This window comes from Rhinolophus sinicus, linkage group LG03 (assembly GCF_036562045.2).
Source record: "Rhinolophus sinicus isolate RSC01 linkage group LG03, ASM3656204v1, whole genome shotgun sequence".
NCBI lineage: Eukaryota > Metazoa > Chordata > Mammalia > Chiroptera > Rhinolophidae > Rhinolophus > Rhinolophus sinicus.
Genome location: NC_133753.1, coordinates 51,778,838 through 51,799,907, shown reverse-complemented (window position 1 = coordinate 51,799,907; position 21,070 = coordinate 51,778,838). Strand labels below are relative to the sequence as shown.

The 21,070-nt window shown below is 37.8% G+C and overlaps 1 protein-coding gene across 1 annotated transcript in view; it reads left to right on the top strand.

Moving 5' to 3' along the window:
• Positions 1-21,070, top strand: part of MYZAP (myocardial zonula adherens protein) — an 88,491-nt gene that overhangs the window by 54,123 nt on the left and 13,298 nt on the right. Inside the window, exon 11 of the mRNA XM_019732237.2 lies at positions 12,088-12,171. Coding sequence (XP_019587796.2) covers positions 12,088-12,171 — 84 coding nt within the window. The remainder of the gene's footprint in view (positions 1-12,087; positions 12,172-21,070) is intronic.

The following is a 21,070-nucleotide window of genomic DNA, read 5'->3' as shown; positions in this document are numbered from 1 at the left end:
TCCCTCCACCCACTCCCCCCTGCCCTTGTCTGTGCCCCTCAATTCACCCTTTCTTGCCGGGATTGTGATATGGTGTGAACTTGACTTACTGCTTATCAAATCTGAGTTAGGTGCTCACATCCTCCCCTCCCTCCTCCTCCCTTTAACAGGATCATTAGCCTTGGGCTCTTAAGTTTGCAATTCTGTTTCATGGCCACTCAGGCCCCAACCCAAAGCAGTGCTGCTCAAAAGTTTGAGGAAGAATTTATTTAGGGTAAATGAAAATGTTATAGTTTCAGATTCTAGTATTTAACATTATATTATTCACTTTATTTTGAAATCTTAGATACTTTATCTAAAATGTGAAATTTTGGAAGGTCTCAGAGAGCGCATACATATAGGAGCCTTTTTTCCTATGCATTATAGAAAGGAATATTGCAGGTTCATTGTATGACATGCACTGATGAATGTATTCACAATGCAAATTGTCCTTTCAAGGGAGAAGGTCTTTTTTTGTAAATGTCACCGAATCCACTTTCTCTTTGTTGATTGTTTCTAACTGGCTCTGAAATATTTCTTAGAGACTAGGTGCCCAGGTTCTGCCATAGAGAATATGTGAGGCTGCACTCCTGTCCAAGTAACTAGCAGCTGTTGGATGTTTCTCATGTTTCAAGGTTATGCATCTAGACCTCGCATTCCCAACTTAACCCTCTGTGGGAGGTATTGTTAGCCACCCCCACCTTTTATTTTAGCCCAAGAAACTGAGACTTAAAGAGTCTTAAAAACTACATAGCTGGCCATCCCTTAGCAAATGGTGACGGTGCTGGTCCACACCCAGATCTTTGACTCTAAAGCCTGCATTTGTTTTTTGCTTCTTTTTGTTATTGGAAAAAATGTTTAAATATGGAAAATTTTAGAGAACCATAAAAACAAAAAACCCCGGTACTGTTCTCTAAAATTGACAAGTGTTAACATTTTGGCATATTTCATATTTTTTTCTAAATAAAAAGAAAACATTACAAAGAAGAGGTTCTCTTTTTATTCCTCCTCAGTTACGATCTTTTTCCTTATTCCCCCTCCGTTTTTCTCCAGAGGCAATTTGGTCTCTATCCAGACCATGTTTCCATGTTTTACAACATATATATTTATTATCAGAATATAGCTTAGTTTATGTGTTTAAAAATGTATGTAATTTTTTAAATAATATATAAATAAGTAAAATTTATTGTATATATTTTGCAACTTACTCCTTTTCCCAATTTTGTTTTTGATGTTGTTATATATAGATCTAAGTATTCATTTAATGGCTGTCTCATATTCCGTTATGTGAATATATTGTAATGTATCTTATTGATAGACATTTACCTTGTTTCCAAATTTTTATTCTGTTACAAACAGTACCAAATGTGTCTCTGTGCATCTCTAGCTAGTGAATGGACTTAGAGGAGGAATTGCCAGAGCCTCAGGTTGGCACAATTTCACCTTCACCTAGATCTTGCCCAATTTCTTTCCAAAGTACACATATACTTCCACCTGTCATGTATGGGAAGGCAGGTTTCCCACATCCTCACCACCTCTTGGCACTGTTAGACTATAATTTTTGCCATTTGTGAAATAGAATCTCTTTGTTTTGATTTTAATTTGTGTCAGCGTGATTACTACTCATTATGACTGGAAAGGTTGAGCGTTTTTTCATAAGCTTATTGACCATTCAGGCTTCCACCCTTATGAGTTGGCTGTTGATATCTTTTGTTTATTTTTTCCATTTGGTTGTTTATCTTTTTTTCCTGCTCATTTGTAGGAACTCTGTGTATTATCAATATTCATTTATCAAAAAATATGTGGATTATCTTCTCCACATCAATGGTTTTTGTTTGTTTATTGTGTCTTATATAATATACAAGTTTTTATTTTGGTGTAAAGTCTCAATCTTTTTGTGTTGTGTTGTCTTGTTTGTCATAAGAATATTTTTTGTAATAGTTTTAGAGCTCTGTTTTCATCTTTAGGTCTTTAATTACACCCCTACCCCAACTCATAGCCTCCAACCTCTTCCGTACTTTGTTTTTTGCCATAGCTATCTATCCTGTCATCTTGTAATATATTCTACATTTATCTGTTTTGCTTATTTATTTGTTGTCTGTTTCCCTCCACTAGAATGTAAGCTCCCTGAGGGCAGTGGCTGTTGTCTGTTTTGTTCTTAGCTGTATCCGTAACACCTGGAATAATCACTGGCATAGAGGAGGTGCTCAATAAATATTTATTGAACAAATAAAGAATAATCCATGTGGAATTTATTTTTTGTATATATGGTATGAACAGGGGGAGCTCATGTAAAGCTTGTTTCTCTAACTGCATTTATTGAATGGTCCATCCTTGCCCCACTGAGTTCTTTTTTATCAAGCTAGAGCTGTTTCCCTTGTGCCACTGTCTTCAAATAGTCTCATTCTCCTGCCTCTGTGCTCACATATGCAGGGAACACAGACCTCGAGTGGGGATGATGAGGAGCTAGGTCCAACTTATGGGAGGGGTTCTTGTTTGATGAGTCACTCAGTGAACATTTAAGAAGCGCCTTTTATGAACCGAATGCAAAAATGGATGTGAGTTCCTGCCCTCAAAGGACTTTCTGGTTGACATTAAAGCCTGTTAAAACTCAAGGCAGAATATAATAAGTGTTCATCAGGGGTATGGGCTGTGTGCTGGCGCAAAGAAACTGGAGACAATAATGGTTAAGCTCATAGACTTTGAATAAGTGAAGTTTGGTTCTGCATCCTGCCCCTGCTTTTGACGGGGCTTTATATACTTGAGCAAGTTATTTATCCTGTGACAATCAGTTTCCTTGGCAACAGAATGGGAATGATATATAGCATCTGCTTCAGGGTTGTTATGAGGAGTGACTGATACGATGCATGCTAAGCTTCGCCCAGTGCCCTAAATGCTCACTAATTCTGGTGTGGGTGGGGAGTCTTTAGGGAGGAGGTGATATTTGACTGAGTCTTGCAGGATGGATTGGATTTTTTCTAGGCAGGGACTGAATGGGTGCAAAGGGACAGGCCAGACAAGATACAGAATAAACAAAAAACAACACCGACAAAACCGTGGAGACCAGGGTGTATGGGATAGTTCAGGGAGCACTAATCCGGTTTGACTGGACTATAGGACGAAATCGTAATGAAGAGGCCGGAGATGTAGGTTGAAACCAATCATGGTGGGTTATCAGCACTAAGCCAAGAAAATGTCTGTTATTACTTTGCTCCAGATTCCTGAATGGCTCACCATTGCCTGATCGGAGCCCTGGCATGATGTCTCTGGCATGGGGTGGTGGGCAAATAGGAGGGAAGAGGGGCAGGAAGGGCAGCTAGGAGGCTCCCGGGAGAGCCCTGGCCAATGCAAGTGAGGCTCCATATCCCAGGGCACTTGAACTTGAGGAACCTTTTTTTTCTCAGTACCCAGCTTTGTGCCAGGTGTGGAGCTGGGTCCTTCCATATAAGTCATCTCATTACGTTAGTCTGAAAGGGTTCTCTCCCTGGATATTCCAGTTCGGTGTATGTTCTTTTGTCCCTGGTACTGCATCCATCGAGAAGCTTAGCAAACCCTCTTCCCCACTTCTTCATTCCACCTTCCTCCTCTAAAGTCACAGAGGAAAAAAGAACAACCTTAAAGACTTAGGGCCCCAGCACATCCTTTGTCAAAGAAGGTATCATCTGCCAGCATTCTTCCCAGCCTTGCGTAATTGCCGGCTAGCATTGCAGCGATAGGTAATCAGCCAGGGAGGATGGAGGCAAGCCTCTGAACATCAGTGTGGTGTGAATGAAAGAGCCTGGGCCTTGACATCAGAGAGATGTTGAGCTCTCACATGACCAACTGTCCTGCTTTGCCTACAAATGAGAAGTTCGTGGCCCATGAGACTTCCAGTACTAAAATCTCGAAAGTCCTAGGCAAGCTGGGATGAGCTGGTCACCTTCTTTAGCCCTATGGTCTGAACATTTCCCTCACACCATCAGCAGCTGGCAGGTGCATCCTGTATTGGGGTCAAGGGGTGGGTACCAAATATCAGTCTGTCTGTTGCCTTTATTGTACTTTCTTGTACATTTCTTTCCCCATTTACTGCCTGCCTTCCTCACCAAGATGTTTGTTCCTGAGGAAAACCAAGTCTTCCTAGCTCTCTGTGCTTCCAGCATCTAACACTGGGCCCAATGCAGATATGATTACAGGCGATTGTTGAGGGAGGAACTGATCATGAAACTCTAGGAGCTTCAGTTTCCTCCTCTGTAGGGATGGCCACTCAGCGTTACTTCTGAGAATAATAACTAGTGAAAGCCCTGGTGCACAGTGCACCCCTCTTTCTTCCTTTCCTGTGAAAGCAAGCAGGTTGCAAGGCCAGTTCATTCATCCTACCCTGATATTTATACAGCCCAGTCATGTTTAGGCACTTAGGAAACTCAGGTTGCTATTCCTCTCCTTCAAGAGAAGTTGGGTTACCTTTAATATAAGATAGAAATCAAACGAAATTAGATTATTTCACCTCAGAGTCCAGTTTCAGCTGATCCTTTTGAACGGTATAGCTCTATTATTATATATTACTTCAAACTTAATAGAAAAAATTGATTAAAATATGTGCCCTGATCATATCTAGCCTGGCTGAATGCCACAAGACACATTAATTGAAAATGAATTTCTACAAACCCAATCAAGCATCATGAAGATGAAAAATGTACCTCTTTCCCTCCGTTCCTTCATTGATTTTTTCATTTTCCCTACTCAGAGCTTCATTTAGCAATTTTTCAGTTTCGTTTTGTTGTGGCCTTAATTCATTTCCTTCACTCCCCTCAAAATGAGATAATGTACCATTTTCCTTGTCCTTTTTAAACTGTTCTTTCATGCTGCATTAGTGCTGGCCAGATTCTGATCTTGTCATATTTCCTGATGTTTTATTATTTTTTAGGAAAAGAGGGTAACTTTATTGTTTTTTTGAATTATTACTATGGTGGTTTTTTATCAAGGAGAATGCACTTTAAAAATACATAACTATGAAATTATAGTGTTACAAGACTTCTAAAATAGAATTAAGAGAAACTGTGGCAAAAATAAAAGCCTTTTCAGAGGAAGAGTATAAAATATCAATTATTCTCATTTTTTATAGTTGAGGATCAAACATGATTTCTGTTTTGTTGAGGGCAAGGGAGACAACTAGTTGCCAGATCACAAAGTTTAGGTTGAAAACAAGGACCTATTAGGGCAAGAGGAAGCAAAGGGAGAAGGTTGATTGAAGTCCTGAGTGAGCTCTAGAAAGTTCTTGCCTGTTCTGTTCCATCCTTGCCCCGGTCAGTTCACTGATTCACTGGATTTCTAGGAGTTTTGAAAACAATCATGAGGAATCTTCAAGGTATTTTCTTGTAAAACTTTCAAATAAACTAATAGCATTATTTTCCTGTGAAAAGTCTACAGGGACTCACAGTAAAGTGTCATGTTGCTTTACTTTGATGTAGAATCCAGAACCCTGGTTATCTCATTTTGACTAGAAGCTTTGATTGGCAGTTATTCATCTTGGATATATTTTTCAATGGGAAAATGAATTATTGCTTCATCAATGCAGTTTAAAGTAGGAACTCTTTTTAAGTGAAGGCCTCTAGGAAGGAGTAACAAAGTGGGGGTGTTGGTAATAGAGGTTGGGAAATTTTATTAAATGTGTCAAGTTTCACGATAGGTGTGCGTGTGTACACGCATGCACACACATACACGGAGCCCTCATACCCTGATTATGAATAAAAGTGCCCGTGGGCCTTATTTGGTTATTTTTAAAATTGGAATGAAAACAAAATGAACAATAAAATAAAAAACTTAGACATTTTGGATTAAAAAATATATAGTTCCCTTTCCTTTAGAGTATTTTAAATAATTTCATTCAATGTGACCATCAGTTTTAATATACCTTCTAGAATCGTGCTCTGTTTCAGTGTGTTTACTGTTTTATGTAAGTCATTTTCCATATACGTGTATATTATCATTGGCCAGCTGGTAAAAGAAAACTCTAAAGTACAATTTCTTTAAAAAAACCTTTCAAGTGCTGTCTAGAATTTAATACTTATTTGCTACTGCCGTTTCTTATATTCCTTAATTTATCTTCACATCTCTAACTGTAATACTGAGTTATGTTTCATGAGTCTTGCACAGTTGAGTATTACTCACATAATTCTAATTATAGGGCTGTATCATATTCCGTCATCTAACACAAGTGACCTGTGTCCTACGCATCTGTCACTAATGGAAAAAAATTCCAGGAAGCTGAGAAGCCCCACAATCTCCAGGATTGCTCTGAATCCATAACAGGACCTTACTAAATTTTTATTCAATTTCATTTTGCTCTGGTTGACATACAAGCTCTTTTCAAAACAACTTGGGAGGAATCCTTTCACTATAGTAATCTGTTTCCAAAGCAGTTTATAAAAATGTGTGGATTGATAAGGGTGATTTCACCTTCTCAGAGAACGGCTCTTTCATATTGGATAATCGATACACTAAATGTTTGTTCCAGGTGGGTTTGCTGTCTAGTGGAAGGGCAAGATGTAAACAAAGGATGGTAGTGGCAGTGACATGTCCTATCAGGGGTTTGCTCAAAGGGCTGAGGTAGAACAGAGGAAGGAGACATGAAGCCAGACTGAAGAACTTGGGAAGAGCTGGGCTGGGAATGACTATTGAGTACTTTATGACAGCAGGAGGTTTCCTGGCCGAGAAGGGGATGGAGGCTGGAAAGGCATCCTGGTAAATGCACAGTGTATGCAAAGGCCTGGAGGCAGGACCATTGTATGTCTACGGAGTGCTGCCAGGATGGAATGGCTGTTAGGTAGGGTTCATTGCAGGAATGAAATGAAACTGGAGAGATCAGGTGGGACCACAGCGGAAGGGCCTCATGTCCATGCTAGGGAGTTTGAACATTAGTAGCTTAGGCGGGTTTTTAAGTAGGAGAGTGATATATTCAGCATCTCTGGGGATTGAGCCTAGAAGTTGGTATTTTATAAAATCTTCCCCCTGGGTGATTCCAATGTGTGGCTATGGATAAGAGGGATTGCTAAGCTCAGACCATCCATGCAGGTAACTCAATGGTAGCTAATGCGACGAAAAGCCATTATCAATTCTAAGAAATTTGAAGGCCCTCCACCCACTTAAATATCAAACTGGCCTGTAGTCTTAGAGATCTAATATCCTGCATGGTCAGCTAGGCTGCAAGACATATGTTCAGTTTGAGTTACCAAAAAATATGTGAAATGAGATAAAAATTAGAAAAAATTCTATTAACATCAGTTAAAAGCGTCCAGATTTTACCAAAGCATCCAGATTTTTCCCTTTGTTCTATAAGGGGTCTGCTAGTTGATACTTCAATTTAACTGTTGCAACAAGATTATGTTTTGTGTGGATAACAGGTGATGTCTGGAAAAGGAGTGCTTCTAATTTCTCATTTCCTAATGTCCTGACTTGAGCCTGCTAACTTGGGTCGTTTACCACCACCTGGTGACAGCTAGACCTAAATGCAGCTTCATGAAGGGCACCTCTTGAGGTCAAATTTACAAACTTAAACACTCAAAAAAAGGAGAGCAAAGGTGCCAGGGGGATTTCACTTATATCCTAGCTGTATGGTACCCCAGATTTGGGGTGGCCCCTGATTTTGGGGGGCTGCTTTTGGGGCCACATCCACCTTGGTTCACCATCAGCGCCTCCAAGAGTCTGTTCCAGACAAGCTTGCCTCTAGTCTAAGAGAGGGATGGTTTAGAGATGGATGGATGGATGGTTCATTCATTCATTGTCTGAGAACATAAAGATGGCCAAGGTCTTTAAGCTTACTGAGAGCTTCTTTACTAAGAAGCCCACAGTCTAGGGAGGGAGAAATACAATAATAACATAGTAGCTAACTTTTTGAGAGTTTATCATGTGCTAGGTGTTATAGGAGACAATATTTCAAGGCTCTTTGAAGCTGGCAGTCAAAAATAGCACCGTTTCCCACACAACTGTGTTATTTAGCAGTTGTGGAAAAAGAGCCAAAGACTTGGGAGTCAGATGTTACCTAAAACGTTATCAAAACCAGAAACAGGTGAGTCCACTTATTTTAGAAACTGAGTACCTCACTTGGGAGAAGGCATGGGATGTGCTCCAGGGCCAGACTCCAGGGGAGACTAAGTTGGGATTCAAAGTTGGCACCCCTTGTAGGGCACGAGGGGCCGGCCGTGCACTGCCTGCCATTCTTAGTGTCCTTTTCCCTCTAATCTGAACAAGTCATCCCTGGTCACAGAATATATTGTGCAAGATGGTTCTGTAAGAAATGCTCTAGGCTGATAACAAATGTGCATGCACAGCATTCATTTAGCACAATCACTTCTTGAAGCAGCAGTGGCTGGAAAACACGAGCCTGAGGTCAGAAGCTTCAGTACCCCCAAATCCTTCCCACAGACTGTTCTTCCCAGAACCAGGTACCTCTTCACTCTAGCATCAACCCACTGTTCTCTTAGAATTCTCAGAATTTTCCCCTCACCACTTTATCTAGATCATATCTCTGCCTTGGATTTGTTTCTTTTTTAAAATGAAAATCCTATGAGTTGTCTAGGGTGAATTCAAACCACATCTCTCGCTTCTCTTGACTCACAAACCACTGATTAATTCAGAGACAATGTGACTTGTGTGTGTGAAGTCACTTTTTATATTCTTTGAAGAAATGTTATCCCTGACCTTCTTGGAACATTTTAGTTCATTTCAGTACTCATTTTGCCTATCATTTAAAGATTGTAAAAGTCAATTTCTAAAAATCTTAACACCATAGGAAGGAATGAGGAACACTGTAAGTATGATTTTTGAAACTTCTTCCTATAAAAATTGAAGGAAATTTAAACAAAACAATTTTATTTATTTTTTTTGTCCATACTCCTACCCCAACCCCAGACTGATTTTGTTTATCTAACTTCTCTTCTAGCCTTTACCTTCAACATTGTTTTTCTGTCCCTTGGGGCTTTTTGTAAACACTTTTCCATTTTGCAATATATTTATTTTTAGTGTTTGTATAATATATTTCATCAAATTGATATTCTATAATTTATTACCCATTCCTTTAGTGCTATACATTAAGGTTATTTCCCATTTTCTGTATTATAAATAATAGGAGCAAGAACATCTTTGTATATATAGTTTTTTTTCCTACATCTGAGTTATATCCTTAGGATAAATTCCCAGGAGTGGGATTAGTGGGTCAAAGGGTATGAACAGCTTTATGGCGCTTGATATTTACTGCTAAATTGCCCAAAGGGCCATTCTAATTTACAGTGCCACCTGCAACACAGAAGAGTAGCTGCCCTCCCAGCCCTTCCAACACTGATTTCTTTAGTCAATAGTTTTGGGCAAATTTAATAGGTATTAAAGAGTAACTCACTACTGTTTTTAATTGTTTATTTCTTTAATTATCAACACCGGACATTTTTTTCTTAAGTCTGTTTCTTGTTATATTCTATTTTGTATGGTTTGCTGAAGGATTATATTTTTTGACACCAGGTGGAATTTAAAATATTTTATAATAAAAATGTCAAATGCAATTAGGACAGAGAGAATAATTGATGAAGCTCCCTAGACTCATTACCCAGATTCAGCAAATAGCAAGAGTTAGCTACAGTTGCTTTACTTACCCCGTTCTTTTCTTCTTTTTCTCCCCCTCTGTGTAATTATTTTAAAGTAAACCCCAGACATTCTGCATATGTTTCCTATATAATTCACTCTGCATCTCTAAAACATGTGGACTTTTCTTATATAATCACAGTGCCATTGTCACACCTACCAAAATTAATGATAATTCGTTTAATAACCAGTGTGTAATAAATTTTTCTGAAATGTCGTTTTACTGATGCTTTATTCCAATCAGCATACAGAGAAGGGCCATTACATTTGGTGGTTATGTTTCTGGTCTTTTAACCTAGAGCAAGCCACTCTCTATTTACCTCTGCCCCCTCCAAGTTTACCCCCACCCAGTGACATTGCAAGAACTGAGTCAGTTGTCCTATAAAAGTTCCCATATTCTGGATTTGACTTTTTGTTTCCTTATTAGCTCTAGAAGCTTGACTAGGCGCGGTTTCAACTTTTTGTGTGTGGGGAGAGGCAAAATTACTTCCTGGTAGTGCTGCTGTGTCTGTGTGATTCATTTGGTATCGTTTCAGGGACACATAATATCTGATGGCCTCACTTTGGGTGATGCTAAGGCTGATCATGGATTCAGCCCCAAACACAGTTGTAAAGTTCTTTATCAGCTTGCAACTCATTGTCTATTAATGATGGCTCCTTAAGTCAGTTATTTCACAGGGATTGCACGCTGGGGATTTTTCTAAATCTGTCATTCTTTCCGCATTTATTAACTGGAATTCTTCTGAAAAGAAGAATAAACTAGGAATTTTCCCTCATAAACTAGGACTTTTCAGTAATCTCAAAGTGCAGTTTGTACAAGAAAGGCAGAATAAACGACTTAACTCTTTTCTCTGAAATGCCAACGTTCTAAATAAGGGGTTTGTGCTCTTGTCACTTTCAATGATGTCCAATGAGTTGTTGCTGTTTTGTTTTTGTTATTGAAGAATCATAAAACACTCAGGGTTATATATATTCCATGAGTTTTACTCAATTACGTTTATTATTTTTTTTGATGCTCCAATTGTCCCATGCTTGGCTCAAGGGAGACTCTTCATGTCCTTGTTTTCAGGCATAATAAGGTATCTTGGGTTCATGTAGTATATTTTTTGCCCCTCGAAATGAACCATTCCTTCAAAACAGTCTGTATTTTTGGTGAGGAATGGTATTTAGAGGCCACGATCTGGATATACATGTGCTTATTGTTGTTTCTAATTTTTCTCAGTGGACAGAATTAGGAAATGCATGTTTAACAAAAGAAAAGAAAAGATGATGAGTTCATACTAATATTTTTATTTCAAATTTAATAAACTCTTTTTACTTCTTGGATTTCATACTTGCATTTCTTTCTCTTACACTAAAAACCTTGGTTCCAAACATTATACTACAATACATCAAATAGTTTCAAAATAGGAATGTTAGTTTGAAACTAATATTGATACCAATGTTACTATTAACAATTTTTCGAGTGAATGAGAGATTTCTTTGCAGTTTTGCTTGTCCATTTCCTATGTTGGCCAATGTGTCTTTGGGATCTGTTCCTAGAACTGGAATTGCTGGGTCAAAGGGTAAAATGCAATTGTATTTTTGTACTTTTTCTAGGTATTGCTAGATTCCCTTCTATAGGAACTGTGTAATTTCGCACTGAGTAGTATTTTTTTTAAAGATTTTGCAAATGCTAAAATTTAATATACAAGATAGTGGGGAAAATTAGTGCATTCTTCAAAAATCACGTTATTTAATGAACCTACACACTGTTCCCATTAGCGTCCAAAACGTGGCCTGGTACAGAGTACCCTGGTTCCTGCTTTTAGGGAGACTACAGTTTATCTACGGAGACCTGATATGTGAATGAAAGACAAAGAGTAGTCCAAGATAGAACATATCTATTTAAAAAACAAAGGTGAAAGTTCAGCTCAAGTCTCTCTCTTTGGGAAGCCTTCCCTGTCCCCCGCCCCCCAACACACACACACATGATTCCCCAGTCCTCTGAATTTCATTAGCACTTTCAGTGACAGTGATGCTTTCCCCAGACCAAAATTGTTGACACCTGGTTGAACAAATATGAATGTACTACCAGGAATAATAGAGCTGAAGGTTTGATATGCTGGGTGCCTCATAAATTTAAGCTGAACAATTATTTTATGTAGAGTTGTGTCTGCATTTCCCAAAGCATGTTCTCTGGGATGCCTATGGGCTGGTAATAAGGGTTACATAGCAGTATCAGTGTGGGTAGCTTAGGCTAAACAAATCTAATGACACCAATCTAACGTCTGATGTCCCAACCTTACCTGGGCATAGACTCCCCTCTGCATGGAATAGCTCATGTGAATACTGTTCCTGAAACACAAAGAACCAATGTGTATGTTCTGTTTAAATGAAAACCAAAGGCATCTCTTCTAGTTGATTAACTTGTACAATTCTATGTTTTTGACTAACAATTTTCAATTTGTTTCTTTCTAGATCGAATCATTAAAGAAAAAGGTGCAACAGAAACAGCTCTTAATATTGCAGCTTTTAGAAAAGATATCTTTCTTAGAAGGAGAGGTAAGAAGTTGTGTTTCTTTAAGTTGGTGTCTTCCCTACCATTAAATTTTATGTTGCTGAGCCTACCATCGACACTTAATTAAAAATATGGCTATTTCCTGGCCTTATAAAATTGATTGAAGGTTAACTGCCAACACTGAAAATGAGGTTCTGACAGCTAGTTTTTCTTTACCACCTGGCTCTCCTCCTTCCCACTTACTGCTCACCTTGGCGTTTTGGCTCTTGTTTTCCTTGTTCAAGAATTTTCTTATCAAGTTTGATAAGCTTTTGATTAATATTAATAATTGCCCACATTTATGTAGTACTTTATAATTTGTGAAGTATTTTCACATGCATTCCTCATATGATTCTCTTAGCAACTTAAAAAAAGAAAGGCAAGGATTATTATGTCTGCATTTACCAACATTTTAAAAGAAGGCACAGAGAAGCAAGTGGCTTTGCTCAGCATCACTCTGCTGAGTAAATGCCAGAGCCTGGCTGAGAGATGGACTCCGAATTCAGTGCTCTCCTATGACATGGAGTCAAGACGTTTTAGCGGTGACTTAATTACATCTGAAACTTTTAAGCTACTTAGTATTCCTGACTTCCTGGCTTTTTTTGAAAGTCATTTTGAGGATTTTGTGTAGGTTCCAGAGAAGGAAATTATGGAGTTGGAAGAACCTTAAGAGCTTAAGTATTGATAGAAGGAGAAGCCAAAATCTATTTGCTCTAAATGAGCTTTCTTAAGAGCTTGGCATTGAGCCTCTTCCTTCTGAGGCTCCATGAATCTCTGTGTCTGTCTGTTCACTGTAATCCTTCCCCAGTGGGAGGCAGCCCAGGAGAGAAGGATGAAGTAAGGAGCCAAGAAAGAAGCGGCATTTACTAAGCAGCTAGTATTCATTGGGCGCTATTAACCACTTTCCACATCCTTTGTATAACATTGACGTTAAGAGTGGAATCAGAATTCTGCTGCTTATTAGCTGGGTGACCCTGGGGAAGTTTCTTATAATTATGAAATGAGGATGATAGCTGTACCTACGAATGTGTGACCACGTGCTAAGAATGCACGGAAAGTGCCTGGTACTTACTAAGCACTTGATGATGTTTAACTTGTTAGTGTTGTTTGCTCTTTATTAAGAGAGATGCCCTATGGGTTACATTGTATTGCCCCCATTTTATATAGAGGGTGGCAAAAATATGTCTACACATTTTAAGAAAGGAAAAAAACTATTAAAATGGTAATACTCAATATATACTGATAACAAAAGACGAATACAAGTCACGTGTGACTTCTGCAATTAAAAGAGGTGGTAAAAGTAGTTACCATCAGCGTAATTTTATACAGTTCTTTCCATTCTTAAAATGTGTATACATTTTTTTTGGTACCCTCTGTAGATGGAAAAACTGAGTTTCAGGGAGGTTAAGGAACCTGCCCAAGGTGACAGTAAAGATGAGTAAGCCTGAATTCAAAGCTTGAGCTCTTAACCACTGTGTTTATAGGGGTGGTGAGTGAGCTCAGTCTTTATTTACTTTGTTTTTGAGGGGCTGCCTACAAAAATGACCGGATGTCCCTCCTGGCCCATGGGGCCCTGGTGGCAGATTCAAGGCCCAAGAGTCTCAGTGTCCTGACACCTGAGTAAATGGATACTTGTCCTGCCCACCTCTATGTCCCCTCCACGGTCACTGGGTCCAGCCCCAGCCTTGTGAATGGACATTTCTATTTCTAAGATTGCCCTCTGGAATCACAGCTCCCTGTAGGAGCAATCACACCTTCCCCAGTGAGAGTCAGAGAGTGGGTGTCCTGGTGGAAACTCGTGGGTCTAGAGAGAGGGTGGTTCCAGGAGAGAGGAAGGAGATGCTGACAGGGGAGGCAGAAGGTCACTCAAGACAGTGCCCATCCCCCCTCTCCTTCCCCTGGCCATGCTGCTTAAGCCAGCTGTCCTACTGGTAGATTATGAATTATCCTAGAGGATGTGTGCGTGGAGAAAGGTCTTGCACACATATTTGTGCTTTGGTTAATGCCCAATTTCTTAAATTCATTTCTTCTCTTAGTTAGGGTTGCCCAGACCCTGAGATGTGGATATCAGTCGACACAGTTTGAGTGGTGATCCCAGGATGTCCCAGTGGCAGGGTGGGACGGTGAGACAGGGAAGGGATGAAAGGCTGTCCTGGGTGCCTTCCTGAGGAGATGACCACAGTGGGATGTACAACGGGCCCTTAGTTATCCTTTCTGCAAGGTCAGAAAGCTGGGGCATTTGTTCACTAACTCCCATCAGTCATTGGTTGAGGCCTATTCCTGGGGACTGTGGCAATTCTGACGTGCACTGGGCAGAGCTGATTGGACTCTGCTGGTCAGAGGAAGCCCCCAGGTTAAGAGTCACAAGTGGTATGTCAGGAAATGGTGAGTGTCCAATGGGGAGTGGGACTAGCATTTCTACTGTGTATACCTAATAAGTAAGGCTTTGAAACCAGTTTTTCTTGAGCATTTAAACATTGATTATAAATATGATAGATTAAATTCCTTTAAACTATTTAAATTCCACTACAAAGTTAGTGTGGCTAATTCCTTTTGATCACTTTAAGCATCCACCTTAAACAGCAGATAAAACGTGTACAAAGTAAATTATATAATGACAAGATTTAATAATACAGTTACACTTTAACCTATTCTAAAATATTAAATATCATGAGTGTAATTTATTTTCTCATTGTTTCTGTTCGTTTTTTATATCTTCCAAAGGCTATTGTTTTACTTATTTCAGTGTTCCCTTAGGCTTAATGTCACTTTGGCACTTTCCAGACAGGTGCAATGATCTTTCAGATCCAAAGGAGACAGAATTGCTTTTCTGAATAGCTAAGGTTAGAGGACATGGGTAGGTACCCGCTGATTCTTGGGTCACAGGAATAGGTGGCTTCATGGTGATTCAAACTCAGGACCCCTTATTATTGTGATACATTGACCTGGTCTTTAGCATTATTAAAAAAGTATGCATTCTTTATTAATATTTCACCATACTTAGTTGGACCATGTAGAGATTTCATCTCCTAGGAAATGAGATTGAGTCTGAGTACTTGGTTTTCCTTTTTAGGCTGTGTGACTGGTTTGTCATGTTACAAACACACTGCTGACTGTTGTCTCCTTGCTAATTATGTGCGACCACTAATGCCAGTGAATTGTTGCTCGTCTTTCCACCTGGTTGTTGTCTGACTACCAACAACATGCACACGTCCCATGGGCCCTGATGCCCTGAGACAACCTGACATACAATTCCTTTTGTTATTCTTTCCTACCTAACACAGACATTTTATCAACACACATATAATTAATACTCTATAAAAGAAATTGCATTGCCTTGTATATTAATGCTTCTTAGTTTTAAAAATCAATATAAATTGTAACATCTTATTATAGTCACCCTTCTTTTTTATTAAAACTTGCTTTTTGTACACTTTATATTAACTTTCCTTTTGAGTGACATTGTGAACACAGGCATTTCTTAGACTCAACCTTGTTTCCCAAATAATTATTTCTTTTTTCCCCTCTTTGCTTTGATGTTCAAATTGTCACAACTCAGCTGGAGAGTGTTCTCCTCCCCTAACTTCTTTGCCCAGGTAGGCAACAACAAGGTATTTATGAGCTATCCCCATTTCTATCCTGAGATGTGATATTGGCTTGTCTCCAAGGAGCTCCAGTTGATTTTAGGGGCAAACTATATTGAAGACTATCTGGCATGAGAATTGATAGTGGGCTGAAGTGCTGTGCCTACTGTTAGGCTAATTTTAGTTGTGACAGAACTGGGGAAAACATGTGTCTTTTTAAGATTATGAAGTCACACTGATGTTTTCTAAGTTTATGTAATTAAATTGCTTTACAATATAGGGTTCTGTTGGCCGAAAGGATTTCTATTATGTTGACCTATTCAAACACCAGTCATTTTTATACCATAACTTTCCATCCTCTGCCGTAAACTGTAATGATGCCGATGGTGGTGTTTCAGATCGCTTTGAAAAGTTTTGGTGGACAAATCTAGTAACCTCCTATATCCCGTCTTATTAATGAAATAGCTACCTTTTTCTAAGGGCCTAATTGCAGACTCTGGTGCCAGACTGCCTGAGTTGACATCTCAGCTCTGCCATTTACTAGTTTTGTGACCTTGAGCAAATTACTTAACTGCTCTGTGCCTTAGTTTACTCATCTGTCAAAAGGGGCCTCTCTTTAAAATGTTATCCTCTCCATAGAGTTGTTACGAGGATTAAACTAGTTAACAATAAGTGATTAGAAAAGTACTGGCTCGTAGTAAATGCCATATGTGTTTCCTGTTTCTTCAATTGTCTAGGTCCCAGGGATTCCTTTCATTGTCATTGACATATATATTTCCTCCTCTTCCTCTGCCTTCTCCCCACTTCTTCTTTTAAAGAGAAAAATGTGGACTATTTAAAAAATGTAGTCCCTGAATTCATCATTTTTACTTTCTCATGCTTAAACTCGTTTGATTTTGCAATCCCCACCCGCACCAGACCCCTAAAAGTTTGTCTAGCACCAGACCCCTAAAAGTTTGTCTAGCCTGGCCCCATCAGATGCATTTTCATCATCCAATTCAAAATCTTCCTGATACAAAAATAGGCCCATTCTTTTTTCCTTTTTTTCCAAACAATTTTTTATTTGCACGCCTCTTGAGGAAGAAATACCCCATCTCCTATTTTTGATATAGAAGATGTTATTAAGCTAAAATGACAAGTATATAACTTCATAGGATGATAAGCTTACTGAAACTCTAAACAGATTACACTTCATTTTTCTCTGCTGAAAATCCTACATACACAGCTACATTTAAAAGTCCGAGGAAAGGAGTCAAATGTCTTGATTTTGTCCATCCTGCTGTTAATATGTATTGTGTGATCCATAAACCTCTCCACGTGTTTGTTGTGCATTCCTGGGACTAGTATTAATTTTCCTGTGGAATACTGGGGCAGCAGCACCAGGCACCAGAGCTCCACGTACACACTTTATTGGACACACATTCTTATTTAGCGCATGTGCTACAGTTCTGCTGCTCGCTCCCCTGGGCCTGAGAGTGTTGGGGGAGGAGGTGGCTGCCATACATCTGTGACATAGTTTCCCCCAAATGCCCAAAGGTGCCATACTAGGTCCTTCCTTCCTGGAAGGCACACAGCCTCCCAAGCCATTGTGTGGTATGCATTTCACATCTAAACGCAAGGTGGTGGTATTTGAAAGCAGGAAAACCCTGGAACTCGATTCTCAATCCTCGAAGCAATCTTTTACAGAGCACAGGCCAGGCAGCAGTCTGAGCTGCTTTTTGTCGTTCCTCGTTAAGTCATATTCTGCAAGATTGAGAACAGATAGGCTTTGTTTTCCTGTATCGAGTTCTGTCCATTTTATTTTTTAAGTATTTCTTAAGTCTGTCCCTCCCCCTCCAACTTTCCTCGTACTACCCATGTTCAGGCTCTCGCCATCTTTTTTTTTTTTCTTGTTGTATATTAATTTACATAAATAAACTGTATCTAATTTACATTAAATAAACGGTATCTATTTAAATTTAATAGAGATGGATGTTAACTAGACTTACTGTGGTGGTCATTTAGCAATATATACAAATATCAAATCATGTTGTATATCTGAAACTAATATGTTATGTGTCAATTACACCTCCATGAAATAATAAAGTGTGTAATTCAATGAGTTTTGACAGTTGTGTATACCTGTGAAGCCTCCACCACAATCAAGATACAACATTTCCATCACTCCCCAAAGACTGACTCTTTGTGTCCCCTGGCATCCTTCTCTCTATTCACCCCCAGGCAACCACTTTTTTTTTTTAAGGGGCAGGGGTCACTTTTATCACTTTTTTTCACAATGTACCTGTTTGCATTTTATATAAATGTAATCATATAGTATGTGCTCATTTGTGTCCAGCTTCTTTCCCTCAGCATAATGATTTAGATATACCTATGTTGCATGCATTCTTTGTATTGTGGAGTGGTATTCTATTGTATTAGGTTGGTGCAAAAGTGGTTGCGGTTTAAAAGGTTAAACACAATTGCAAAAACCGCAATTACTTTTGCACCGACCTAATATGAATATATCACAATTTATTTATCCATTCACTCGTTGATGTACATTTGAGTTGTTTCCAGTTTGGGACTATTGTGGATAAAGCCGCTATGAACATTACTGTACAAGTCCTATGTGGACATATGTTTTTATTCCTCTTGTGTAAATTCCTAGTAGTGTAATAGCTGGGTTTTATGGTAGATGTAGGCTTAACTTTTAAAGAAACTATCAAACAGTTTGTGAAAGGGATTGTGGTATTAGGTTGTTGCAAAAGTAATTGCAGTTTTTGCAATTATTTTTAATCTTTTAAACCACAATTACTTTTGCACCAACTTAATATTTTATATTTCCACCAGCAGTTCGAGTGTTCCAGTTTCTCCCACCCTCACCTGGACTTAGTATTGTCAGTCTTTTTAATTTAGCTATTTTAGAGAATGTGTGGTGGTCTCTCATTGTGATTTTTTATTTGTATTTTGTGGTCACTCATGTTGAGTACCTTTTAACATGCTTATTGGCCATCTATATATCTTGTTTTTTTAAAGTGTCTGTTCAAACATTTTGCCCATTATTTTATTAACGTTTAAGTTTTTTTTTTATTAGTTTCAGGTGTATAAAATAGCATAGTGATTAGACATTTATATACCTCACAAAGTGATAACCCCAATAAATCTCTTACCCATTTGACACCATACATAGTTATTACATTATTGACTGTATTCCCTATGCTGTACTTTATATTCCCAGGACTATTTTTTTTTCAGTTATAGTTGACATTTGATATTATTTTATATTGGTTTCAGGTGTACAGCGTAGTGGTTTCACATGTATTAATTTATGAATGTTTTTTAGTTTTCTTATTGATTTGTAGGAGCTCTTTATATCTAGATATTGTCTAGATACCAGTTCGTCAGATATATGTATTATGAACATTTTCTCTCATTTCATTTGCTTTTTCAATTTCTTGATATATTTTGAAGATATTGTTATTTTGGTTTTTATTTTTGATCAAGTTCAGTTTATCAATATTTTCTTTTATGGTTTATACTTTTTTTATCCTGAGAAATCTTTGCCCACTATAAGGTCACAGAGATTTTCGCCTATGATTTCCTGTAAAATTTTTATAGTTTTTCCTTTGTAATTTAGATGTATGATCAATTTGGAGTTTATTTTTGTGTTTTGTATGAAGTAAGGATTAAGGATTTCTTCCCCGTGTAGATACCTAATTGTTTCTTTTTGGTATCTCTTTAATTCTTTATTGGTAATTTGTACCTCCCCTTATTTCCCCCTCATCTTCTTTGATCATTCTAGCTGAAGGGTTACCAATTTTGTTGATTTTAAAAAATTAAAATGGCTTTTGACTTTATTGATTTTCTCTATTGTCTGTTTTCCATTTTATTGAGTTTTGCTCTGATATTCATTATTCCCTTCCTTCTAATTATTTTGGTATTACTTTGCTCTTGTTTTTCTAGCTTCTTGAAGTAGACCTTAGGTCATTGATTTTAGACTTTTCTTCTTTTTAATATAAGCCTTTAAAGCTATAAATGTCCCTCTAAGCTTTGCTTCAGCTATATCCTACAAGCTTTGATATGATGTATTTTCATTATCATCCAGTTCAAAATATTTTCTAATTTCCTTTGAGAGTCTTTTTTGACTTATGGATTATTTAGAAGTGTGTTGTTTAACTTCCCAATATTTGAGGGTTTTTTTTAGATATTGTTTTTGATTTCTGATTTAATTGTTATGGTCACAGAGCATACTTTGTATGGTTTTGATTCTTTTAAATTTATTGAGACTTGTTTTATGGCTCAGCATATGGTTTCTCTTGGTTAAATATTGTAAAAAGAATACGTCTCCTGCTGTTTTTGTGTGCATTCTATAAATATCAATTAGATTTAGGTGGCTGATAATATTGTTTAGATTACTTATGTTTTTCCTGGTTTTTGTATAATTGTCCTATCAATTGCTGACGGAGGAGTACTAAAATCCTTTTCTATGGCTTTAGATCATCTATTTCTTTCATTCTGTCATTTTTGATGTCAGGTATTTTGAAGCTCTGTTATTAGGTACATACATATTTCTGATTGTTATGTCTGGGGGATGAATTGGCCTGTTGATTATTATGAAATGTTGGTCACTACCTTTGCTCATACTCTGTCTTGAAGTCTATTTTATCTGAGATGAGTATAGCCATTCCTGCCCTTATATTTGCATAGTATGCATTTTCCATCCAGTTATTTCAACTGATTCATGCTTCTATATCTAAAGTGCATCTCTTATAGACAATATATAGTTGGGTTTTCCTTTTTTATATACATTCTGATAGTCTCTGTCTTTTAATTTGAGTATGTAGTCCATTGACATTTAATTATTATTGATATGGTTGGATTTCAGTCTATCATTTTATTATTAGTTTTCTATTCCCACTGGTTTTTTTTTTTTGCATGTTTGTTTTGTTCCTCTTCTCTTTGGACTATTTCAATATTATTTAGAATTACATTTTACTTTATCAATTGGCCTTTTGCTATGTATCTTTTCTCAAATAGTGGTTGTTCTATGTATTGCAATGTACATCATTAACAAGTCACAGTCCACTTAGAGGTAATATTGTACCTTCATGTAACATTTAGAAGTCTTGCAATGGTATAGGTCTATTTACCCCTCCCCTTGCTATTACAGTATATATATATATATATATATATATATATATATATATATATATATACAAAAAATGTATCCACATTTTAAGAAAGGAAACACTGTATTAAAATTGTAATACAATGAATGATGATGCTAGCATTCATTTGATTAATGCCATCTTTTGAGCAAACGTCATGCTACACATTACTA